The 27,085-nt window shown below is 44.3% G+C and overlaps 1 protein-coding gene across 6 annotated transcripts in view; it reads right to left on the bottom strand.

Moving 5' to 3' along the window:
• GPBP1 (GC-rich promoter binding protein 1) overlaps positions 1-21,792 on the bottom strand; it is a 49,457-nt gene extending 27,665 nt beyond the window's left edge. The window contains exons 1-3 of one of the 6 annotated variants that reach the window (XM_059695063.1): positions 21,491-21,792; positions 19,799-20,750; positions 932-1,051 (exon numbers count right to left, since the gene is read on the bottom strand). In XM_059695063.1, coding sequence (XP_059551046.1) covers positions 932-994 — 63 coding nt within the window. In that variant the 5' untranslated portion in view covers positions 995-1,051; positions 19,799-20,750; positions 21,491-21,792. Of the gene's footprint in view, positions 1-931; positions 1,052-8,838; positions 8,850-19,798; positions 20,751-21,490 lie in introns of those variants that run through there. The other 5 variants (XM_059695062.1, XM_059695066.1, XM_059695065.1 and 2 more) reach the window with 5 other exon arrangements.
• Positions 21,793-27,085: the final 5,293 nt, after the last annotated feature.

Genomic DNA, 27,085 nt, shown 5'->3' with positions numbered 1-27,085 from the left:
ACACTAACTCATGACAAAAGGCAAGTCAATGAGCCTTCCAGTGAATCAACCTGCATAAAAAAGGTATGATTACTAAAATCCAACTTCAAACATTAAAATTCTATTGCCTAGGAATTCTGTCACTCCGGTGCGGCTTTTTCAACGTATCATAGCCAAATTTACTATGCTCTAACAAGTCCTCATAAGGGAACAACTTTCCAAATTATAAAATTGTTCCCATAAGAGCTGTTTTAAATACTGTTCATAAAAACTGGTAGAGCTTTATTAATAGGCAGCAGATGATCAAGACCCTCTCTTGATTTCTTCAAATTAAGGAAAGAAGTGGACGACAGCTATTAAGCCAAGTAGATTGCCTCTAACAATCCCAAGTCCCTCATACAAATTATGCTGTTTTGGTAGTTTAGTAAAATGAACAATTCTTAGATTAGTGAGTCCTGATATTGTAACAATATTGCAAACTCCTGAACACTCCTGAAGTTTTAGTAATGTGCCATTCAAAGTCTCACTGATTATATTAAAAAGAAGTCTTCCAGTTATATGGAAAGACTTCAAAAACCTTCACTTACAAAGAAAACAACAAACATTATCTCAAAGTAAGTAAGGCAACTTATCAGAAAAATAATATAGAAAAAGGTAGGATGCAAAAGTAATATTCAATATATTAACAGATTTGAAATAGTGTATGAAACTTTTATTCGTACAAAAGACAACTTAGAAGTAAATGGTTTCATATGATGATGGTACACTGAAAACTGATTTTTTAAATAATAAAAACCAATAGATTAAATAAAAACTAACTTAAATATTAATACAAAAAGTATTTCTCTGCAAAAATATTAGGCCTTCACGTTTTATCTACACTTGTGTAGAATGTGACCAAAGAGACAGACAGAAAGACAAAAAGAAGAGAGCAAGATGCAAGAAAGAGTACCTTTGTTGATGATGGTGGAGTGGGAAAATTAAGCCAGGCTGGAGCAAAGTCATGCTGCGCCATTTAGGTCCAGTCTCTCCGACTCAATGAAACAAGGCTTCAACACCTCATGGCAAGTCCCTGTCACATAAAAATGGAAGGAATTAGACCTGCAGCTCCTGGCCAAAATGACCTTCTTATTCTGTGTTCCTTTAAGTTACAATGATCTTATACTTCAAGGTTCCACTTATTATGAGATTCCAGAAAAGGCAAGTGATAGAAGCTACACCAATGGGGTGGGTGGAGGGCCTTGGGGAGGGAATGAGCGCATAGGGAAGGAGGGAATTTCTGAGGTAATAGGGTATTATCTAGGATTGTGGTGATGGTTATATAAATGTACATTTGTCAGAACTCATCAAATTGTACACTTAAACCTAGCTATTTTTATTGTAAAAAGTACATCTCAATAAAGCTTATTTTTTAAAAATTAAAATGGCCTTATCACAGACTAGACCAGGGGTGGGCAAACTTTTTGACTCGAGGGCCACAATGGGTTCTTAAACTGGACCGGAGGGCCGGAACAAAAGCATGGATGGAGTGTTTGTGTGAACTAATATAAATTCAAAGTAAACATCATTCCATAAAAGGGTACCGTCTTATTTTTTTAGTTTTATTCATTTCAAACGGGCCGGATACGGCCCGCGGGCTGTAGTTTGCCCACGGCTGGACTAGACATTCAGTGTCTCCTGATATCACACAATAGGACGCACATAACACCATCTATGATTACTCTTGCCCCACCCCAGCAGGGAATAAGAAATCTAACCTAACTACCAATCTGAATTCTATATTAAAGTTTTTGGGAGCCTCTCTCAATTGCATCAATAAAACTTTCAAGTTGCCAGTACAATCTAAACACAGTAAATTCAGTTTTTTTAAATAAGGCAGAAGCCAAGTAGACAACTAGACTCATTTCAATGAAGAAATCAGATTTTCTGAACATCAAGATGCCAAAGTTTAATAACAAGTGTTTTATATTCACAAATAATCTCAACTATGAAAAATTTTAAAAATGAAATGATCGATACTACTGTTAATCTTCCTTTTTCAAGTCGCCCGGCCAGTGTGGCCCAGTGGTTGAGCCTCAATCCATGAACCCCAAGAGGTCACAGGTTCGATTCCCAGTCAGGGCAAATGCCCAGGTTTCAGGCTTAATCGCTAGTGGGGGGTGTACAGGAGGCAGCCAATTGATATTTCTATCCATCTCTCTCTAAAATCTGTCAAACTACAGCGGGAAGGCCGGGGAGGGTTGGGGGGCAGGAGGGGAGGGTAAGAGATCAACCAAAGGACTTGTATGCATGCATATAAGCATAACCAATGGACATAAGACACTGGGGGGAAGGGGAGGCCAGGGGATTGTCAAGGGCGGGGGGAAAAAGGAGACATATGTAATACTTTGTAATACTTTAAGCAATAAAACAATTTAAAAAATAATATAAAATCAATAAAAACATAGGAAAAAACAAGTCTTCTGTCAAATATTAAGTGCTATGCCCATCATTTTTTAAAGCTATATCAATTTCCTATCCTACTTCTTAAAAACTTCTCAGAGTATTACAGAAATATTCTACATCTACTATCCCAAACTGTGCTGGTCTATTAAAAGATAGGTTAAGCCCTAACCGGTTTGGCTCAGTGGATAGAGCATCAGCCTGCAGACTGAAGGGTCCCAGGTTTGATTCTGGTCAAGGGCATGTACCTTGGTTGCAGGCACATCCCCAGTAGGGGGTATGCAGAAGGCAGCTGATGGATGTTTCTTTCTCATCCATGTTTCTAACGCTATCCCTCTCCCTCCCTCTCTGTAAAGAAATCAATAAAATATATTTAGAAAAAAAAAGATAGGTTAAAGAGTAGCCAAATACAAAAAAACAGACATAACTAGTTAACTCACTATAGTAATAAAAATGTTTAAATGCTAAATGCTCATGAGATCCAGGGATAGAAAAACATTGATAAAATTAGAAAAGCCTGACACAATTCCAAGAAAACACTTATGAAACAAATGTGAGATTTTTTTAAGAGCATACCTAGTCAGAATCTATATATAGGAAAGCCTAATATGCAAATTGTCCCCTCAGGAGTTCGATCACTTGCTATGATGTGCGCTGACCACCAGGGGGCAGCACGGAATGAAGGAAGGCCCCAGCCACCAGCCAGCAGCCTGCATCCGGAAAGCCCCGATCGGCCCTGATTGCCGGCCAGGCCTAGGGACCCATTAACTTCGTGCACCGGACTTCTAGTGACCGACATAAAAATTCAGACATTCTAATTCTAGTACATCTTGTTACTTTTTAAAGTCTTCTGAAATAAAAATGAAATCTAAAGTGTTTTAGACTGTATGAAGGATTTTTATTACCTATTAGGGGCCCAGTGCACAAATTCATGCACCTTGAAAGGAACTGTGGACTGCAAGGCTACGGTAGGCACAGGGGAGGGTCTCGGCCCACCCTCCATGCCCCTGCCTGGCCCCTCCCGCTGCGGCCCCCGGTCCCGTCTGCTAACGGCGCAGAGCAACTGGGGCTGGCACCAGCAGCGCGTGCAAACAGGACTGGTGCCGTTAGTGGGTGCGAGCAGCAGCTGCTGCCCTGATGGCCCCTCAGGAGCAGGGGGGCAGAGGGGTGGATAAGCCCTCAGGGGCGATAAGGGCCAGCACCAGCAGCAGGTGCGAGCACTGGTCGGGACTACAGTGCATGAGCACAAAGATTTTTCAGTAACTACCAGAGGCTCGCCCCAATGATAGCAACCAGCAACCAGCACCCCGCCTTGGTCTGGCACCCCCACTCACCTGCTCCACCATCCCACCACAGCCAACACCTGCCATGTTCCATACACGTCCCCTGGTGGTCAGTGCACGTCATAGCGACCGGTTGCTTGGTTGTTCCGCCATTTGGTCTATTTGCATATTAACCTTTTATTATATAGGATTTTGACATGAAGCTAAATACTAAACTGCTTTGTGATGGAATGTTACTTTTCCAACAACTTTTTGTTGTTGAAACTCTTAAGATTATGATCCTAATAACTCAATAGGAATGAAAATTTACTTTTATAACTTGTACCAAATGACAATTCACATGAAACTCTAGAGAACTTAAATTAACCAATAATTTAAAGCTTATCATTTTAAACAGGGTCTCATCCAAAATGATGGTTAAGTGAGAAATTGTGTACTGAACACTATCCCTAAGAGATAACCATCAACATTACCTACACATTTCTGCAATGTCTTCAATGAACTGTAATTTAAATCTAGTTCTTAACGAATAAAGTATGACTAGCTAATAGCAGAAGTTTTTTCATGCTCTGAAAAAAGCAAAGAGCAAATACTAGTTCATGTGATAGCATTTACAAAAGTGTTGTTGAGATCAAGATGTACCACCCCCAAATATACCACTTTGACAAAAGAATAGTTTTGAGCTGAAGGCATCTGAATTCCCAAAATCCCCTATCTACCTAAAGCAGAGCCTCCCAAAACAATTTATCAATCCCCTACATTGGAGCAACTCCAACCTTCTGTCTGGGAGACAAAAACAATCTGCAATCACCCAAACATTGCCACAAACTATCATTTCTCTAGTCAGGTTCTCCAGCCAGGTTCTGTCTTTAGTCTCCTGTTACATCTGTATTTATACCAGATTATGTAGCTTAAGCATGATTGTTTGTAGTTTAAGTGATTAACTACCTGCCTGGCACTTAGTTAAGGAGTTTTGCTGATTTATTCCCTTCCTTAGTCCTGTTAATCCCCAACTCCAGGGAAAAATCCCCACCTGGGGAAACAACCTTTCTGGGGGAGGTGGTCCTGTTTAAAACACATAGCGCTAAGAAGGGGAGCAAACATATGCCATATACGCCAGGTCCCTTGAAACATAAGCTGTGCAGATGTTTCTTCCCTGCAGGACTGTGTCAAGCAGCAAGGGTAGACCGGCTCCCGGCAGAGAGCATTATGCTAAGTGAAATAAGCCAGTCAACGAAAGAAAAATACCACATGATCTTACTCATTTATGGATAATAATGACCATTATAAACTGATGAACAAAAATAGATACAGAGGCAGAGCAGCATCGAACAGACTGTCAAACTACAGCGGGAAGGCTGGGGAGTGTTGGGGGGCGGAGGGGGGGCGGTAAGAGATCAACCGAAGGACTTGTATGTATACATATAAGCATAACCAATGGACAGAAGACACCGGGGGGTAGGGGAGGCCGGGGAAATAAATGTCAAGGGGGAGAACAAAAGGAGACATACGTAATACTCTTTATAATACTTCAAGCAATAAAAACAAAAAGCTGCTGGGTGGGGGCAGCGGAGGAGCCCATGGCCTCTCCCATGGGACAGGCTCCACCTCTCCCTCCTTCTCCCCAGCTCTCCTTGGAGGCTCCGCTTGGCCGGCACAGCCCCTCCCACACAGCCCGACCACGGAGGAGAAAGGGGGAGGCTGCAGACAAGAATTCGCAGGAGGAGGGGGCAGAGTAGGGCCACCAAGTTAGATGGAAGAGAGGGAGGGATGACCCCACAGGACTGGGGACAGAGATGGGCGGGGAAGGAGGGCCGGGGAAACATCGCCCTTGGTTGAAGTAGAAATCCTGACCCTATTTTACAGACCCCAGTGGAGTGAGTGCATGTGTGTGAGGGGGAGGGGGCGGGGGGGGGACTGCAAAGACAAAAGAGGGTGTGAGGGGGGATTGGATGGATGGAGCAGCGTCATTTCATTCATAGCCTATTTATTTTTATTGATTTCAGAGAGGAAGGCAGGAGAGAGAGATAGAAACATCAATGATGAGAGAGACTCGATCTGCTCCCTTCTGCAAGCTCTCTACTGGGGATCCAGCCTGCAACCCAGGAATGTGCCCTTGACCGCAATCGAACCCAGGACCCTTGAGTCCGTGGCTCTATCGACAGAGCCAAACCATCTAGGGCAGTGGTTCTCTACCTTCCTAATGCCGCAACCCTTTAATATAGTTCCTCATGTTGTGGTGGCCCCCAACCATAAAATTATTTTCGTTGCTACTTCATAACTGTAATTTTGCTACTGTTGTGAATCGTAAGTATCTGATATGCAGGATGTATTTTCATTGTTACAAATTGAACATAATTAAAGCATAGTGATTAATCACAAAAACAACATGTAATTATATATGTGTTTTCCGTTGGTCTTAGGCGACCCCTGTGAAAGGGTCGCGAACCACAGGTTGAGAACCGCTGATCTAGGGCAACCCATGGCCTATTTAAAACCGCTGCAGTAGGCTGAGCAGGGGGCTTACTATGATTGTGTTACCTGATAATGAGGGTGTCTCCTTATTTTGGGGTAACAGGAACTGCAGTGAAGTAAAGACACATGGAGCCTGCAAAGGGTTATACTTACACACACACACACACACACACACACACACACACACACACGATGCAATTTATTTCGTGTGGCAGCTGCAGAGGGTGAGCAGAGCCTTGGAAGGACATGAGGTCTCCAAGACCAGGGGCTGGAGGGAAAGTGCGTGCCGAGCATTCCGCACTCGACCAATGGGTCGCTATGATGTGCACTGACCACCAGGGGGCAGATACTCCAACCGGTAAGTTAGCTTGCTGCTGGGGTCTGGCCAATCGGGACTGGTGAGACGGGGCTGGACACACTCTGGAGCCCTCCAGCAGTCCCTCCCCGGCCACCAGCCAGATCAGGCCTGGGCAAGATGGTCCTGATCAGCCCCGATCGCTGGCCAGGCAGAGGGACCCCACCTGTGCATGATTTCATGCACTGAGCCTCTAGTATAATTATATTAACCAATGTCACCCCAATAAATTCAATAAAAAGATTTAAAAAAAAGACTGCAACCTGTCTCAGCTGTGAGGATTTGCATACTTTACACAAGATAATATGCTAATCCTGGTGTATTTAAACTTTTATTTTTTGCACTAATTTCTTTAAATTTTTTTCATTAAAACATTATCCTTGTTAACAAAATAAAACAGCCCAGGCTGGTGTGGCTCTGAGCGTTGTTCCATGCACCAAGAGCTCAACAGTTCAATTCCCAGGCAGAGTACATGCCAGGGTTGTGGGCTCAGTACCCAGTAGGGAACGTGCAGGAGGCAAAAATCTATGTTTCTCTCCCTCTCCCTTCCTCTCTCTAAAATCAATAGAAATTTATTTTTTAAAAACAGCAACAACAAAAAACACCACTAGGGGACCACAAGCTAAGAGTCAGAGGCTACCCAAGCCAAAGAATACAGACTCTGCCCTGGCCAGTTTGGCTCAGTTTGTTGTAATGTTGTCCTGCGCACCAAAAGATAGCAGGTTTGATTCCTGGTCAGGGCACCCAAGAAAGGCAACTGATCAATGTTTCTCTCTCACATCAATGTTTCTCTCTTTCTAAAAATTAAAAAAACAAAACAAAACAAAACAAAAAAACCTAAAAAGGATACAGGCTTTACAAAAATAATTGAGAAAAGTTACTGAATGAACAACTACAACCCACAGCAGGCAACCGAGGATTAGGGGTAGAGGGAGAATATTCCATTCCCAGAGTCAACAAATTACAATATTAAAAATGTTCAATTTTCTACAAAAGAAAAAAAAAATCATGCAAAGAAATAAGAAAGCATGGCCAATTCACAAGCAAAAAGAATTGGCAGAAACTGTCCCTGATGAAACACAGCCCTCAACTGTCTGAAATACAAAGAGCTGAAGAAAGCCAAAACAATGTCTCAACAAATAGAGCAGCAATAAAGACACAAATTATAGAAAAGAACCAAAGAAAAATTCTGGAGTCAAAAAAAAACCATGACTGAAATGAAAATTTCACTGGACAGTTTCAATAGCAGATTTGCGGCAGAAGAACCAGAGAACTTGAAGAGAGGTAACTTAAAATTGTAAGTCTAAGGAGCCGGAAGAAAAGAAAAAAAACCAACAGAGCTGAAAAGATCTGTGGGACAGCGTACACATAGAAGTTCCAGAAGGAAAAAGGAGGAGAAAAAGGCATAAAGAGTTATCTAAGGAAAGAATGGCTATAAACACTTATCAAGTTAGTTAAACACACAAATATATGTATCCAAGAAGCTAACCAAACCTCCAGAAAGATAAACACAAAAAGATCCACCTCTGGGTGCCATCCTGCGTCCCCACATGTGTGCACTTCTTGCTTGGCCCCTTTTCCTCTCCAACAAGATAACTGCCATGAGCCCAACTGCAAGCACAGGTGCACACTAGTCGGAAAGAAAGTGCCCACAAAAAGAAGGTGGTTCACAGGACAGCTACAGCAGGCGATGAAAAACTTCAGTTCTCCCCACAATGTTAGGGGTAAACAATATCTCTGGTATTGAACAGGTAATATTCACAAACCTAGGAACTGTGATCCATTTTAAGAACCCTGAAGTCCAGGCAACTCCGGCAACCAGCACTTTCACCACTACTGCCATGCTGAGACACAACAGCTGATGGCAATGCTGCCCAGCATATTAAACCAGCCTGGGACAGACAGTCAGACTAGTTTAAGGAGAATGACATGATCTTACAGATAGAAAATTATAAAGAATCCGTGGGGGGAAAAAAGAAAAAATCTATTAGAGCTAATAAATTCAGCCATGTTTCAGGATGACAGATAACTCAGAACTCAGGTGTACAAATGACAACCCAAAAGGAAAATTTAAACAATTCAATTCTACTTACAATAACATGCAAAAGAATAAAATATCTAGGAATAAATTTAACCAAAAAGGTATAAAACTTGTTCACTAGAAACTACAAAACACTACTGAAGGAAAATTTAAAAGACCAAATAAATATAAACACATCCCACATTCAAGGACTGGGAAACTTAATACTGTTAAGATATCAGTACTACCCAAAGTGATACACAGATTCAACATAATCTGTATTAAAATTCCAACAACCTTTTCTGGAGAAACAGAAAAGTCATTCTCAAATTCATCTGAAACTGCAAGGGATCCCAAATATTTAAAAGTATGTATGTGTGTGTGTGTGTGTGTGTGTGTGTGTGTGTATATAAAAAGTTAGAATTGTGGGACTCACAGTTCTCTATCAAAACTTACTACAAAGCTACCATGATCAAAGCAGTGTACTACTGACAGAAGGACAGATATATAAATCAATGGAATAGAATTGAGAGTCCAGAAATAAACTTTTACACATATGGCCAAATGAGTCTTCAAAATACTTAAGATGATTCAATGGGGGAAAGAACAGTCTTTTCAAGAAATGGTACTGGGACTCCAAGTGACACCATATTCAGAAACAGATGCAATAATGGATCAAAGACAACTAGAAAAGCTAAAACTATAAAACCATCAGAAAAAAATAGAGGTAAAGCTTCATGACCTTAACTTTGGCAGTGGATTTTTAGACATGACACAGAAACGCAAGTTAACAATAGGAAAAAGAACTTTTATCACACAAAATGGACCTTAAAACAAAGGATATAAGGACCCTTCATGATGATAAATGAATCAATCCAACCAAAGGATATAAGCCTTGTAAACATTTATGCCACCAACAAAGGAGCAACTAAGGATACGAAGCAAATACTGATGAACATAAAGGGAGAGATTAAAAATACAGTCATAAAAGATGATTTTAACACCACACTGACATCAATGAATAAATTTCCAGACTGGAAATCAGTAAGGAGTGTCTTTAAATGGCACACTAGAGTAGATGGACTTAATTGGTATTTTCAGAGCATTTCATCCCAAAGAAGCTGAATATACATTCTTTTCAAGTGTACATGGAACATTTTCTAGGATAGATTACATGCTAAGACAATAGCTAAAAGGACATACTGCATACACACACACACACACACACACACACATATACACAAACACACACACCTTGCTAGGCAATTTGCTTAGGGCTTTATAAGTATTATCTCATTCAATCCTCCCTGCATCCCAGGAAGTTATTATCTTTTCTTCAAAACAAGAAAAACAGGTTTATATATGTAGATATATATAGATAGACGTGTACAAATATATATATTATACATATATATATATACACATACATATATATGGCACATAGAGTTCCTAAGGTGACAGTACTAATCAGTGGCAGCTGAAATTCTTAAGCACTATACACACCCACATATATACACTATAAATAACCCAGGATACATTAGGTAGAGACCTTTCTTATCTTGTAAAATACTAGAGGCCCAGTGCACAAAAATTTGTGCACTCAGGAGGGTCCCTCAGCCTGGCCTGTGCCCTCTCGCAGTCTGGGACCCCTCGGGGAATGACCGCCTGCTGGCTTAGGCCCGCTTCCTGGGGGGATTGGGCCTAAGCTGGCAGTCAGACATCCCTCTGGCAGCCCGGGAGCCCTCGGGGGATGTCCACTTGCCAGCGGGGAGCAGGCCTTGCTGCAGTCGGACATCCTTAGTGCTGGTGAGGAGGCGGGAGAGGCTCCCACCACCACCACTGTACTGGCAGCAGAGCTTCACTCTGTGGGAGATCACTGACCACCAGGGGGCAGCTCCTGCATTGAGCGTCTGCCCCCTGGTGGTCACTGTGTGTCATAGTGACCAGTGATTCCCAGTCACTCTGCTGTTAGGGTCAATTTGCATGTTACCCTTTTATTATATAGGACTAGAGGCCAGTTGCACAAAGATTCGTGCAATAGGCCTTACTTCCCCTGGCTGCCGGCACCAGTTTTCCTCCGGCATCCAGGGCCCAGGCCTTTGGTCCTGCCACAGCGGAGAAGCCAAGCCTCTTCAGTCTTCAGTCCATGCCTGCGTATGCAAATTAACCACCATCTTTGTTGGGTTAATTTGCATAGCCGCTCTGATTGGCTGGTGGGTGTAGCTGAGTGACACCAATTTACATGTTTCTCTTTTATTAGTGTAGAAGACTAGCTTTAATATCAAGTACTGAAGCATTTCCCTAAGTTCTGAGTAAGATTTAGTCTTACAACTATCTCAAACTACACCAAGTACAAATCTCAGTCTCTTAGGCAGGGAAAGACAAGTACTTTGAGCTACCACTGCAGTCACAACTGGCTCTCCACTAATCTAGCCAACTTTGTCCCCAAATAGACTCTTGTACTCATTAAATTCAGCCCTTGAAAGGATAATTTAAAGGAGTAAGGTGAAAACATTTTCACTCCCTTTTCTCTGTTTACAAGTTCCTATAAAAGGAACTCATATTAGTGGAGGCGAGACCAAAGAGTAATTCATGTGAAAAATCTGAAACTATCAGTTGAGTTATAGAAAAAAACTAAGGCAACTAAGCTTGCATTGCAATAGTCCTTAAGCCATCTTATCAGGTGAATCCCACTTTTCAAGTTGTTTTCAACATAGCTAGTAATCCATGAAACTGATTTCATCATTCACCTGGTGGTACTGTAATACAGCCCCAAGTTTAGTCTTCTTCAGCTTTAGTAAATAAGCCCTCATACATGCTCTACGATTCAGAATAAGGACTCTATTTACTCTATATTCACAGAACTTCAGAACAGACAAACTACATGAATTTAGGAATCTTAGCTTTGCCTTGTTTGCTACTAAAAGCCCAACACCAATGAAAGTGCAGCACGGCAGGCATTTAAACATCTGCTGAGGCAATGACCATCACTAACACAGACCAGCTCAAGAGATAAAAATCCTACATCCACTGCTGAGTCAATGTTTCACAGTAAATAAGTTGATACTTTGGACCCTACTTCCTCATTTCCAATACAGAAATACTGTCATTTGTTTTCCATTATGCTCAGGTACAAATTAGGTAATAGTAACATTTCAAGCCACTAGAAAGCAGATTGCTCTATGAATTCAAAATGGCATTCTTTTGCAACAGGTCTTTCTTCACATGCCCATAAAAAACAATTTCCCCTTTTAATCCAATTTCCTATAGCAGATTTTAGAAAACAAAAATATGTCAATCATGTTTCAAAATAAAGAAAAAATCAAATGTTATAATTCCTATCAACTGCTCAATAGAAATGACATAATAAATATATGCCAATGAAGAGTCCACAAATTTCCACACATATGGTCAACTGATTTTCAGTAGAGGTTATTTCAAAGTGACTGAATGGAAAAAAATGTCTTTTCAACAAATGGAACTGGGACAAATGGACATCTACACTTAAAAAAAAAGCTCCTCTCAACCCTTTCCTCATATCACATGCAAAGAAGACAATAGACCTGTAAATGTGAGCGAAACAATAAAATTTCTAGAAGAAAGCAGGAGAAAATCCTGTGATCTTGGGTTAGGCAAAGATTTCCTAGGACACAATAAAGCACAAACCTTGAAACAAAAAATAACCGATTTTACCTCAAAATTAAAAATGTCTACTCTTAAACACACTTAAGAAAATGAAGACAAACCACAGACTGGAGAAATTATTCGCAAAAGATTTGTATGATACACATACCCAAGTAGAATATAAAGAGTTCTTTCCCAAAAAAAGAATTGTTTCAACTAACTAAGACAAGTGAATTTTTTTAAATGTGCAAAAGATGTTTAACACCTCACCAAAGCACATAAAAAGATAGATGCTCAACATCATTAGGGAAATACAAATTCAAACTACAATGCAAATTCAAACTATACACCCACTAGAATGGTTAAATTAAATTCTGTATCATTGATCTAGAGTTGTGCTGTCCATTATAGCAGCTAGTAGCCATATTTGTTATTTAAATTTAACTAAAATTAAAAAAAAAAATTAAAAAAAATAAATAAATTTAACTAAAATTAAATAAAACTTAAAATTCAGGTCCTTATCTGAACTAGCCACATTTCGAACGCTCGTTACTGGCTAGTTACAACAAGGAGCGGTGCAGACACAGAACACGTCCATTATCTGACAAAGCTGTACTGTACAGCACTACTCTGCAACTTACAACACTAGAAGTTAACTCTAACAGAAAACAGATAACACAATTCAAATTCTGGCTCCCTCACTTACTGAGGACCTTGAGTAAATTATTTAATATCAGACTAAGTTTCTTAAAACCATTAAATAGCATTTATTTCACAAGGTAATTGGGAAAAACTGAGATACTATACAAACATTAGTTATGCCAAAAAGAAAATACTTCTGAGATCAAACCCATTCGAAAGGTATATTTGAAGAAAGTCACAACTATCATCATAAGGAAAATAAAATGTAGTTGCTAAGAATATTTTCTAAGTTCCTGAAACAATAGTATTGTACTTTCCTCCAATCACCACCTTAAAAACTGAAACTATGAACCATAATGGTTGGGAGTCTAGACTCTGGATACAGAATGTATGCATCCAGAAATGTCACTTACTGGTCATATGGGAAGTAACTTAAAATCCCCTGACTTCATTTTCTCATCTGTAACATGAGGACAACAATAGGACCTTCCCACACACCGTGTGTATGGGGCTTACCTTATGTCATATACTTAAAAGACTTAGAACACTGCCTGGAACATGGTAAGCATTGATAAATATTAGTTATCAAGATCTGCTCATTATCATAGGTCTTGATATCCAGAACATAAAAAACTCCTACAACTCAACACAAAAACAATCTGACTTAAAAAATGGCCAAAGGATCTGAATAAACTTTTCTCCAAAGAAGGTATACAAATTGCCTAAGCACATGAAAAGACATTACTAATCATTAGGGAAATGCTAATCAAAACCACAATGCCCTAGCTCAGCGGTTCTCAACCTGTGAGTCGTGACCCCTTTGGAGGTCGAAAGACCCTTTCACAGGGGTCGCCTAAATACATCCTGCATATCAGATATTTACATTACGATTCATAACAGTAGCAAAATTACAGTTATGCAGTAGCAACGAAAATAATTTTATGGTTGGGGGTCGGTCACCAAAACATGAGGAACTGTATTAAAGGGTCGTGGCATTAGGAAGGTTGAGAACCACTGCAGCTGATTTGGCTCAGTGGATAGAGGGTCGGGGCCTGCGATTCCAGTTAAGGGCACATGCATGGTCCCAGCTCAATCCCCAGTAGGGGACATGCAGGAGGCGGCGGACAGTGAGTCACTCTCATCATTGATGTTTCCATCTCTCCCTCCCCCTCCCTTCCTCTTTGAAATCAATAAAAAAAAAAAAATACATTTTTAAAAACCACAATGAAAAAAACGATATACCACTTCAAACCCATTAGGATGGTTATTATCAAAAACACAGAGCCCCAGGGTCAGTAGCTCAATTGATCCAGATAAGCCAAGGTTGCAGGTTTGGTCCCAGATCAGGACACATACAAGAATCAACCAATGCCCTGACCGGTTTGGCTCAATGGATAGAGCGTCGCCCTGCGGGCTGAAGAGTCCCAGGTTTGATTCCGGTCAAGGGCATGTGCCTGGGTTGCGGGCACATCCCCAGTGGGAGATGTGCAGGAGGCAGCTGGTCGATGTTTCTCTCTCATCAATGTTTCTGACTCTCTGTCTCTCTCCCTTTCTCTCTGTAAAAAAAATCAATAAATTATATTTAAAAAAAAAATTAAAAAATATTTTAAAAATACACACACACAAAAATAACAGCAAGTGTTGGAAAGAATATAAAGAAATTGGAACCCTTGTAGACAGCTGATAGAAGTAAAAAATGGTGCAGCCCCGATGAAAAACAAAGTTCCTAAAAGAATTACATAGAATTACCATATGATCCAGCAAATTTACTTCTGAGTTTATAACCAAAAGAATTAAAAGCAGGGATTTAAACCGATATATGAACACCAATGTTCACAGCAGCACTGTAAGCAGCCCAAGTGTCCATCAACAGATAAAAAGATAAACAAAATGTGGCATATACATACATTAAATTACCCTGTCTTAAAAAGAAAATTCAGATTCTGACACCTGCTACAACTTGCATGAACCTCGAGGACATTATCTGAGTGAAACAAGCCAGTCACTAAAGAACAAATAGTGCACAATGAGGTACCTAGTAATCAAATTCATAGAAATACAAAGTAATTGCTAGGGGCTGGGGAGAGAGAAAAAATTGGGAGTTAATGCTTAATTGGGTGCAGTTCTGGAGATGGGTGGTGGTAATAGCTGTACAACATTGTAATGTGCTAGATGACACTGAACTGCATGCTCAAAAGTACCTAAAATGGCCAACTTTAAATTTATGACCCTCATACACTGTTTGGGAGATTAGTGTGAAGGGGTGGGAAATTCCATCTCATACATTGGTTAGAAAGGTAGAAGGATTATACCTTCTAAATTCATTTAAATTTAGAACACACTTTCTTCTCTAAACTTAATAATAGTTCAACTTCCTATTTGTGGGGTGAAAATTTTGGCTAGTTATATTGACAATTATGAGGTGTGAAGGATTACCTCCTACTGTGATTTTTAATATGTCACAAATAATTCTGATAGAAGATGGTGTCTGCAGCCTAGATTTAATGATTTGTTTCTAATGAAAAGAGTGTGACTTCTAAGAATAGGTAGGTCATAAAAGGCACCACACCTCACCTATCCCTTTTCTCAAGTCACTTGCTCTGGGAGACACAGCTGCCATGCTGCAAAGAAACTCAAGCAGCTGGCCAGGCCCACATGGCTCAGTGGTTGAGCATCGACCTATGAACCAGGAGGCCACGGTTCGAATCCAGGTCAGAGCACATGCCCGGTTGAGGGCTGGATCCCCAGTGTGAGGCATGCAGGAGGCAGCCCATCCATGATTCTCTCTCATCATTGATGTTCCTATCTCTCTCTCTCTCCCCCTCTCCCTTCCTCTCTGAAATCAATAAAAATATATTTTTAAAGAAAGAAAAAAACTCAAGCAGCTGGATAGGGATATACACAAGGGTAAAGAACTGAGTCCTTCAGACAACAGCCAGCATCAACCTGCCAGCCAATGAGAACACCACTTGGAAGGAGGTCCTCCAGCCCGTCAAGCCTTTCATTGGCTGCAGCCCTGGTCAATTCGTAAGACTTTATGAAAGACCCGGATGGAACCCGAACCACTCAGCTAAACTGCCCCCAAATTTCTAAAAACTCACTCATTAAAAGGATATATATTTATGTCCACTGAAAAGCAAACTAATTTCTTTAGCTAGTACGCATGTGTAAAGGTAACTTCCTGATGATTTTTCATTTTTAGAATTTTTAAAAATCTATTTGCAAGTTCTGTCTTTCAAAGGAAACAACCTATTTAACTAGGAGGTTAAAACTCTTGTTCTTGCTAAAAAGATGCAGAAACTAGCAATTACTCGAAGGGATACAGAGCAAAAGCCTGTAACTGATGGGTGGGGCGATTGACAAAAAGGAAAAAAAGCAGATAAAAGTTAAAAAAAAGAGAGAGAGAGACCCAACCATTAAAGGTTTATCAGTAATTCTAACTTTGGTTTCTCGTGAGGGTTCTATTGAAAATTATGGACCTGATCCCCAGGAAAATACATAAGCACCCCTAAAATTACCCATTTCAGAGAATTCTCTAACTATACTGTCTCCCACACCCACCCATGCAGCCAAAAAGAATTCATGTTGGAAATTCCTGACACACAAAACACTGGGAGGGAAGGAGAGAAGGAGAGGCAGGGACCGAATCTCTTTCCAACCTACTTTCCCCTACACAACCTAAGGGCTGCTAAAGTGACAAAACGAAAGGCTATACTTCAGATTCTCTGGCCACAGGAGAGAGGATGGGGAAAAGAGAATGGAACTAAAGGCAAAACGGTGAGTTAACAGGTGATTTCCTTGGCCAAGGACCAAGCTAGAATAATAAATGAAACTGGAAATGAGGAGGCAGGGCCTGAATAAGTATTGCAGGTCACGCAATTAAAAGCAACAAGAGCCCTAGCGGTTTTGTCTCAGTGGATAGAGAGTTGGCCTGCGGACCAAAAGGTCCCGGGTTCGATTCCAATCAAGGACACATGCCTGGGTTGTAGGTTCGATCCCCAGTAGGGGGCATGCCGGAGGCAGCTGATCAGTGATTCTCATCATTCATGTTTCTATTTCTCTCCCTCTCCCTTCCTGTCTGAAATCAATAAAAATATTTTTTTAAAAAAATAAATGCGCCCTAACCGGTTTGGCTCAGTGGTTAGAGCGTTGGCCTGCAGACTGAAGGGTCCCAGGTTCGATTCCGTTCAAGGGCATGTACCTTGGTTGCGGGCACATCCCCAGTAGGGGGTGTGCAGGAGGCAGCTGATCGATGTTTCTCTCTCATCGATGTTTCTGACTCTCTATCCCTCTCTCCCTTCCTCTCTGTAAAAAAATCAATAAAAATACATTTAAATAAAATAAACGCAACAAAAGTCATTTCAGAGACTATAAATACTTATTTGACATGTAAAATGTATTAAGCAGAATATTAAAATATAGAAAACTTTACATCTATATTACAGTCCATGATTAACAAAAAAACCTTCAAATGCATTATTTCCATCTGTTTTATTAAGAACTAAGGCCAAAAGAGGTTATGTGAATATACAAGGTCACATGCGCCCTTTTCTAGACATTCCAAATCCTAAACCAAAAACCTTTCTAACTCCCAGACATTCCTCACTTTCTGCATCACTGCCCTTACCTGGATCTAAACTGTCACCTAAACATTCTCATCAAAAATTAAACAGAAAAGGTGGTTGCATCAAATACAATTAGATAATTTGGCCTGGGTTTAGGTTCTCTCCTCACTTGCTAATTTTACTTTCAGACTAGAGACTTCCATCCTTATTCCCTTCTCCTATCTATAACTCCCTAAGTCTTATTTTCTTCTTTCTGTTCACTCCTGTTCTTTCCTTATTGTTTCCCATTAGTCTTATTTTCTTACTAGTCCTCCCTTTCTCAATTCTAAAGTGTCAACAGCTATAAACACAAAAAATCCATGTAGTAATCTCAATTCAAAGCCAGAAAAAAGTAAAACAGTTAACATGCATTTAGCTCCAAACCTGGGCAAAGAGGCAAGGGTGCATGAGATCTCAATATAACCTGACCCCACATTTTAATACTTTGCTAACCCAAGTTATCACTCATAGCTACTAACAACAGCAAAACCAACAAAAGTTTCTCTTCTATCTTTTAGCTTCTCTCCAAATAGCAATCAAAACTAACTACAAAGAAGCAGCATATGAAAAGAAAAACAAAAATATCAGGATAATGCACAAATAAACTTGAGTTAAGTAAAATCCACAAAGCAGTGTTAAGTATGGTACAATGATTACTAGTACTAGCATGGGGCTTGGAGAGTTGGTCAAGATGCCAATCTATCCTTGGCCCTAACCAAGTTAACTTTGCCCATCTCAGTCTCCCTAAATCTTAGTTTTCTCACCTATGCCACTGTAATAGTACTTTTCTCATAGAATTATGCTAATTAAGATATACCATGTAAAGTACAAGGCAAACACATGACACAATCTCCATCTACAAATGTTAGCCAATGTGATTGTTATTTTTAGACCTATAGTTTTGGCAATAGAGAAAAAAAAGGAAAAAATGGGATAGGAGAAAAAGAGGTACTTATGGGGGGATAAGCAGCAGCCCAGTCACTGTTCCAATAGCTACCAATACTATAGATTTCAATGCCCAGAAAATATTTATCAAAACAATCAAGTAAGGCCCAGCTGAGGTGGACCTGTGAACCAGGAGGTCACAGTTCCATTCCTGGTCAGTGCACAAGGGGGCGGGCAGGAGGCAGCTAATCAATGAGTCTCATTGATGTTTCTATCTCTCTCCCTCTCCCTCTCTGAAATCAGTAAAAATATATTGAATTAAAACCAAACAAACAAAAAAACCACCATTCAATCCCGTAAGATAAATATTAAAAAATAATTCATGCCCTAGCTGGGTAGCTCAGTTGGAAAGAGCTCCATTCTGATACACCAAGGTTTCATGTTCAAACAGGATCGGACCACATACAAGAACCAAGCAATGGATGCATAAGTAAAGCAACAAATTCAATGTTTATCTCTATCTCTCTCCCTCCCCTTCCTCTCTCTCTAAAAATCAATTTTTTTAAATAAAAGGTAATTCACTCACCAAAAAAATTCTATTATGGCAATTAATATTCACTTTTTAAAATACATTTTATTGATTTCAGAGAAGGAGGGAGAGAGAGATAGAAACATCAACAATGAGAATCATTGATTGGCACGTCCCCTACTGGGGATGGAGCCTGCAACCCGGGCATGTGCCCTTGACCAGAATCGAACCCTGGACCCTTCAATCCACAGGCCGCTCTGTCCACTGAGCCAAACCAGCTAGGGCGGAGCTGAGATCTTAAGGAATAATTTGAAATAAAACCACTTCAACAAGTTTAAAAAACTTAATTTCTGCCGTGACCGGTTTGGCTCAGTGGATAGAGCGTCGGCCTGCGGACTGAAGGGTCCAGGGTTCGATTCCGGTCAAGGGCATGTACCTTGGTTGCGGGCACATCCCCAGTGGTGGGTGTGCCAGGAGGCAGCTGATCGATGTTTCTCTCTCATCAATGTTTCTAACTCTACGCTTCTCCCTTCCTCTCTGTAAAAAATCAATAAAACACATTTCAAAAAATATAAAAAACTTAATTTCTATGATAGATTCAAATGTTAAAACTTATCCCTTAAAACAAGCTACTTTTGAAATAGCATATTAAAAACCAAGCCCTATAAGATTTTAAACATGAATAACTTTTTGGGTTTTTCCTACCAATCTAGGAATCCACAAAGCCTAAGGTGAATAATAGCCATATGTACCTTCTCACTTTAGGAGCACAAAAAATTAAAATTTGGACTGTTTGGATCTGAAATAGTCTTAAACCTTAACTCCTTCCGCATTTAAAATTAATAGTTGTTTTCAGATTGTCCAGAGCAATATTACTGGGAGACACTGAAAGGTTCCAAGAATAACAAAAGCTACCTTGACCCTTATTACATTTTACCAATGTCCATTTGACATGCTCACCATACATAGACAGTACTTACAAATTCCAACAGGACCGCACAAGAAGGTGTTGGGCTTTCCTCTGTGATCTTTGTGTTTTCCAGTTTGTTTTTTTATTTTGTATCCCCTGAAATAAAATCCAAGTTCTTTAAAGATACTTAACCTATGACTATTTGACATAGAGTTACTTCAAGTCAGCTACCCATACTTCAGGTTTAAAGTTTTCATATGGCTACCTCCAGATTAGCCAGGTTCCTGGGGTTTAAGGTGATCAAGTCTTCTTTATTATTCCATGTACTTGTCAGTGTTGTACTTATCCACTCGAGATGAAATATCCAATTTATGACCCAAAAAGCAAAAACAAAAAGAAAGCTTCACATCTGAAGCGCATTCCTGAGCAGCACTCGGAGACTCGGCTATCTCAGCACGACCACGCTGCTGGGAAGCGGCACCATCTTAGGTTTCCACGTAAATAAGAGAGAAAAGGAAAAAAGCGGGTCTCCTTCAGGGTCTTCATTTAGAGAAGCCGCCCCATTGTGACACGCACGGGGCTGAGGTCAGAAATTCCCACAAGTTTTAAGGAGGATCAGCGGCCAGGGACCTTCGGCACGATTTCAACAGGAATCGGAAACTTCCGAAACTACCCGAGGCGCGAACCAGGCATCGCTTACAGTTTCGGCTGACACCACCACGGGGTGGGGAAAGCCACAAAACACACAAACACACACACCGGAAAACACGCCGGCCGCCGGGGCCCGGAACCGGTTATGTAATCCGCGGGAGCCCCGCCGTCAGGACCGCCGGGCGCCCGTCTCGCAGCGCGCGGAGCCGTTCGCTTCAGAGACGATCCTCGCCCACTCGGCCAACTTCTGGGGCGGAATGACCGAAAGCACTGTAATTCCAAAATGGCCACTGGAAATCCCGGGCCCGCAGCCCTGGGAGAGGATCTTCACACCTGAGCGACGGCGATCACCTGGAAAAGTTGTGTAAAAAAACAAACAAACTTGCATCAGCCGGAGGTGTGCGGCGGAGCCAGGAATTCGCCCCGAGAGCGGGGCCCGGGAGCGGGGCGGCCCCGGGGCGAGGGGCTGAGCGGCCAGGGGGGCAGAGGGCTCCCCAGTGGGGGCGGGGGGGCGGGGGAGGGGCGTCGGTGCCCCGGGAAGGGGCGCGGTACCGCGGTTATGTAAGGAGCCCACACTCCGCGGCACCCGTCCCCCCGGAGAGCGGCACCCCGCACAGAGGAACCGTCCGCGGGGCCCGCCCCGGGCACCGGGAGGACAGGTGCGCGGCCACCGCCGTCCCTGCCGCTCGGCAGCCCGCCCCGCGCAGCCGCGGGGCCGAGGGCCGAGAGGGGCCCAGGGGCGACCCCCTCCCCAGCCGGCCTCCGCGGGCAGATGCGCTCCGGCTCCCGGGACGCAGGACAACGCACCTTCCGGCGCGCCCGCCACGCAGGGCCGCTCGGACCCGGGCGGGAGCCGAGAGCGGCCGAAACCGCGGCCGAGGCCCCGACCCGCCCAGCGCCCGCCTCGGCCCGGCCGTCCCGCCGCCCGCCCCACGCAGCCGCTCACGGCCCCGCGCCGGCCCGCTCCCGACGCCCCGCTCCCGCACCCCGTCCGCGGGCACCTCGCACCGCGCGTCGCCAACGCCGCCCCGACCCCGGCCCGACGCCCACACGCCACCCGCCGACGCCGGCGCGGGCCCGACCTCCGTTACCTTCGGCCCCCGCAGATGCCCGGGCTGGGGTGCGGGCGCTGGGTCCGGGACGAGGCTCTCGGTACTTTGAATAATCCCCTTTTGCCGCTTTTCCCTCCCCCACAACCAGTCTCCGTCCCAAAATGGCGCCGACCCGGTCCGCAATATTCTGGGACAAGTCTCGCGAGATGAGGGACGGCGGCGAGGCAGGGACGGAACTGGAGGGCCGAGGGGAAGGGAGGGGAGGCGGGGCGCGGACCAGCAGGAGCGAGGCCGGGTGTGGAGACGCCGCCGCGAGCGCAGGAGCCGACCGGGCGGGGCCGCACGGGGAGCGCCTCCGCCTCAGAACCTTCCGGCCCGCGCAGCCGCGCACGCGCCGCGGAGACGCCCCGCCCTCTACGCCAGCGGCCGGGAAGGGGCGGGGCGGGGGCGCGGCTACGTCAGGGGGCGGGGCTACGCCGGGGCGGGGCCGCGAGGAGGCCCCCGAGGGCGGGGCGGGGCCCGCGCGGTGACGTCAGCAGCAGCTGGAGCGGGGATTACCCCCTGCTGCTGACGTGCGCGCCGGGAACAATCGGGAAGGTTCGGTGGAAGGGGGATTCCCCGCCTCCCCCCGCCCCCCGGAGCCTCTCCGCGGGCCCTCGCCCCGCCTGGGGCCGCCCAGGGCCTACACGGCGGGGGCAGCGTGGACCAGGTCGGAACGCCGCGCCGGGAGGCGGCCGCGCAGCCCAAAGCCGGGGCAGCCGCCGGGCGGACGCGGATCGCGTGCTCGCGATGCGCGGCTCCACGCGGGGAAGCGCGGGCGGTGCTGGCCCGGTGGTCCGGCGCTGGTGCACACGCCCTTGGCCCGCGGGAGCCGATGCTGCCGCCGCCAGACGCTCCTGGGAGCCGGGCGCAGACTCTCCGAGGGTCGGCAGGGCCCCCGGGCGATGGCCATGGTGCCGGGCTGAGCCTGCAGCGTCCGTCCGGCGCCGCCCACGCGGCTTTAAATGAATGTCCTGGTCTGGTGGTCACTTGGCCTCGGGAAAAGCCTTTAGACGCTGAAAATCGGTGGTTCTCAACCTTCCTAACGCCGCAACCCTTCAATACAGTTCCTCATGTGGTGGGGACCCCCAACCATATAATTACTTTCGTTGCTACTTCATCACTGTAATTTTGCTGCTGTTATGAATCGTCATGTAAATATCTGATACGCAGGATGTATTTTCATTGTTATAAATTGAACATCATTAAAGCATCGTGATTAATCACAAGAACAATATGTAATTATAGATGTGTTTTCCGATGGTCTTAGGCGACCCGTGAGAGGGTCGTTCTGAAACAACCTTAGACGACCCACAGGTTGAGAACCTCTGGTTTATAGTATTACATGAGTCTCCTTTTTTCCCCCATTGACCTCTCCCCCGCCACCCCCTCCCCCAAGCACAAGCCCTCACCCCCCTACTGTCTGTGTCCATTGGTTTTGCTCATCAGTTTATGTTGTTCATTATATTCCACAAATGAGTGAGATCACGGGATATTTACCTTTCTCTGACTGGCTTATTTTGATTAGCATAATGCTCTCTAGCTCCATCCATCCTGTTTCAAATGGCAAAAATTCCTTCTTTTTTACAGCAGCGGTACAGGTTTGAATGTTTTTACGTTAACATACTCGTTAACTATTTCTTATATCCAATGTTTGATTTACATACCATATATATCAAGAGCTCTTACAAATCATTAAGGAAAAGATAACTATCTCATAAAAAGTAAGCAAATATGAACAAGCTAGTCATGTATGTCAATAATTATATGAAAAAATGTTCTCTCTCACTAGAAATCAGAAAAAATAAAATTTAAAATAAGCCAAACCGGTTTGGCTCAATGGATAGAGCGTCAGCCTGCAGACTGAAAGGTCCCAGGTTCGATTCCGGTCAAGGGCATGTACCTTGGTTGCGGGCACATCCCCAGTAGTGGGTGTGCAGGAGGCAGCTGGTTGATGTTTCTCTCTCATCGATGTTTCTAACTCTCTATCCCTCTCCCTTCCTCTCTGTAAAAAAAAATCAATAAAATATATTTAATAAAATAAAATAAAATAAAACTAACTGTGTGAACCCTAAAGAAGACAGCTAGTGCCCTGGCTGGTTGGCTCTGTGGATAGAGCGTCAGCCCACGGAATGAAGGGTCCTGGGTTTGATTCCGGTCAAGGGCAAATGCCCGGGTAGTTGGTTTGATTCCCAGTACGAGGCATGTAGAGGCAGCCCAATCAATGATTCTCTTTCATCATTGATGTTTCTTTCTCTCCCTCTCCCTTCCCCTCTGAAATCAATAAAAATATATTTTTTAAAAAAGAAGAAGACAGCTGGTAAGAAGGACTTCTGATAGCTAACTGGGCTCAAGTTTTAAAAAGTAGAATCTAGCCCCGCCTGGTTTGCTCAGTGGATAGAGCGTTGGCCTGCGGACTGAAGGGTCCCAGGTTCGGTTCCGGTCAAGGGCATGCACCTTGGTTGCGGGCACATCCCCAGTGGGGAGTGTGCAGGAGGCAGCTGATCGATGTTTCTCTCTCATCGATGTTTCTGACTCTCTATCCCTTCTCCCTTCCTCTCTGTAGAAAATCAGTAGAGTATATAAAAAATAAAAAACACCTAGCAGCCATTTCTGCACAGGGGCCTCTCATGCAAACTGAAGGGGATAAGGCTAGACCAAATGGTGTTCCTGCCATCTGAGCCAGCTCTTTTAAAGGAGTTCCTAGAATTCTACTTCTCCCAATAGGACTGAGGCCTCCTCCAACCCATGGAAACTTCGCAGCTCCAGCCAATCACATGGCTGTGTTCTGACCAATCGGGACAGTGCCCTTTGAATCAATCGTGAGGACAGACCAATCGGGGGTCAGGAGTGGGAACTTCTGTCTGCGTAAGTCAGCTTCCTTATGGCTCTGCCTTTCCTCTACCCTTATCCTGGGAAGACTTCCAGAACCTTCTTCATCACTGTTCCTACACTTACTACCCTAGATTGAAACTGCCAGTTTTCTTATCTGTCTCTATCATTGGACTGAGACGTCCTTGAATACAGCAGTAGGTCTTCTTCGTGCCTATTCATAGCCACGAGTACACTTTTAGGCAGCGTCAATTCTCCGGTACTTATTTATTTTATTATTATTATTATTATTTTGTCAATCCTCACTGGAGAATATTTTTCCACTGATTTTTTGGAGAGAGCGGAAGGGAGGAGGAGAGACAAAGAGAGAGAAACATCAATGTGAGAAAGACACATTGATTGGTTGCCTCCCCCATGAGCCCTGACCAGGGCCGGTATGGAGACCGCAACGGAGGTACTTGCCCTTGACCGGACTTGAACCTGGGACCTTCCACTCCACGGACCAACACTCTATCCTCTAAGCCAAACTGGCCAGGGCTCTCCAGTATTTATTAAATACATGACCTCCCCACCTTTAGTCTTGTTTCAGTCATTCACTACCTGTAGTTCTCAGAATTTCCCTTGTTGAACATTCTGCACCATTATTCCCTTTCATTATAAACTGCCTTTCCCCTCCCTACTCTCTACTTTGAAAATCTTTTTTTTAATATATTTTATTGATTCTTTACAGAGAGGAAGGGAGAGGAACAGAGAGTTAGAAACATCGATGAGAGAGAAACATCGATCAGCTGCCTCCTGCACACCTCCTACTGGGGATGTGCCCGCAACCCAGGTACATGCCCTTGACCGGAACCGAACCTGGGACCCTTCAGTCCGCAGGCCGACGCTCTATCCACTGAGCCAAACCGGTTTCGGCTAGAGTGTAATTTTAACTTTGACAAGATCTGTGTCATATTTAATCACAATGACATCTGGTGATAAATTTGATCAATAAATTTGTTATTCATTAATTTCAATTTTTTAAGCATAAAAGTAGTATGTGCTTGGTAGAGAAAGCTTCACAGACACAGAGAAGCAAAAGCAAATGAAAATTACCCTATAGCCAAAACCGGTTTGGCTCTGTGGATAGAGCGTCGGCCTGCGGACTGAAGGGTCCCAGGTTCGGTTCCGGTCAAGGGCATGTACCTTGGTTGCAGGCACATCCCCAGTGGGAGATGTGCAGGAGGCAGCTGATCGATGTTGCTCTCTCATCGATGTTTCTAGCTCTCTATCTCTCTCTCTCTTCCTCTCTGTAAAAAATCAATAAAATATATTTTAAAAAAAGAAAAGAAAACGACCCTATAATCTACCACCCAGAAACGATGGCCCTTAAATATGAACGTGTCCCTTCACGTAGTCCTGGCATGTTTCTGTCTCATCAACGTGGATATGCAGCTTTATATCCATTTTTTATTGCACATGTTCTAACATTTCCCATATTTAATTTGTTTTTATTTTGTTTCTGTTCCATTTTAAGGATGAACATAACCTTTGAGTTCTCTCCCATCGTTGATGTTTCTCTCTTTCTCCCTTTCTCTCTGAAATCAGTAAAAACATTTTTTAAGTAATGACTTGATGGTAAGAAGGAAAGAGAAATGGCTGTGAAACATCCACTATTACTGCAGCAATGGGCAGAGGACAAAGTGGACAGATAACCACTACCCTAACTGCCCTTATCACCGTAGAAATGGCGGAGGGTGCGGGCCATCCTGAGACAGTGAAGAGGGAAGTTTACAAAGCACAGGACCCCGGCCTCAGGCCCAGCCTCAGGCTGTGAGGGCCTTTCCCGGCACCACAGGCAGCTACTCGGACTGTGTGGGGAACGGCCCCACCCGGGGTCCGGTCCCCAGTGACCCCTCATGCAGATGTGTCCCCACTGAAGGCAGCTGGACTCGCCCCGGGAGGACACCCGGAGAGGGGCAGCGGGTCCAGCACAGGCGGGTCCGTGGAAACCCTGGACTCTGTCCGAGGCAAACGAGGCCGGACAGACGCGGGAAGGACAGACGACAGGCAGCCATGCTGTTCCCACAGGGGAGAGACCTGTGCGGACCAACCGGACGTCCATTCAGGCCGCGGCGACCCGGCGTTTGAAGGGAGAAGGAGGGCTGGGGAGGGAGAGGAGACTCAGGGAGTCGGGGAAATGAGAGCTCACAGGCACCTGGAGGAGGCGGGTCCATGGGAATGCCATCTGCACTGTAACTGTCCTTATCACCGTGGGGCTCCTGCCTCCCGGGGCGGGGGCGGTGGGGCCGGAACGGCCAGCTCTCCTGGCCGCGCTGAGCTTCCTCAGCAGGCACTGGCCATCCTGGGGAGCGGCCTTGAACGCCCGAACAGCTGTCAGCGTTCCTTCACGTCTTTATGGGCCAAGGCCGAGGCCTGGCCAAGAAAGGGCTCCGAGGCGCCTGGCTAGAGTTTGGTCAAGGAGGGACTCCGTCAAGGCCAGGGGTGGAGGGCGGGTCACACGTGGCCAGGAAGAGCCTGCAAATACGTTCCTACAGTGAGGCCTGTCCAGAGCGGGGCGGGTTATGAGGCATCTAGAAAGGCACTCTGGACAGGACGGGCCTGTGGCCGCTGTCTACCCCAGAGGCCTCCCTAGCAGATCACAACCCCGCAAGTCCCACCGCCTCACAGCCAGGCCCCTCTCCCACCCCCTCCGAATTCAACAGCAGGAGGCCATGCAACCTCACAGCCCCCAGGGAGGAGCAAAATGCAGAAAAAACTGAC

The sequence above is a fragment of the Myotis daubentonii genome, chromosome 4 (genome assembly GCF_963259705.1).
Source record: "Myotis daubentonii chromosome 4, mMyoDau2.1, whole genome shotgun sequence".
NCBI classification, from domain to species: Eukaryota; Metazoa; Chordata; class Mammalia; order Chiroptera; family Vespertilionidae; genus Myotis; species Myotis daubentonii.
This window is presented reverse-complemented; position numbering and strand designations above follow the sequence as displayed.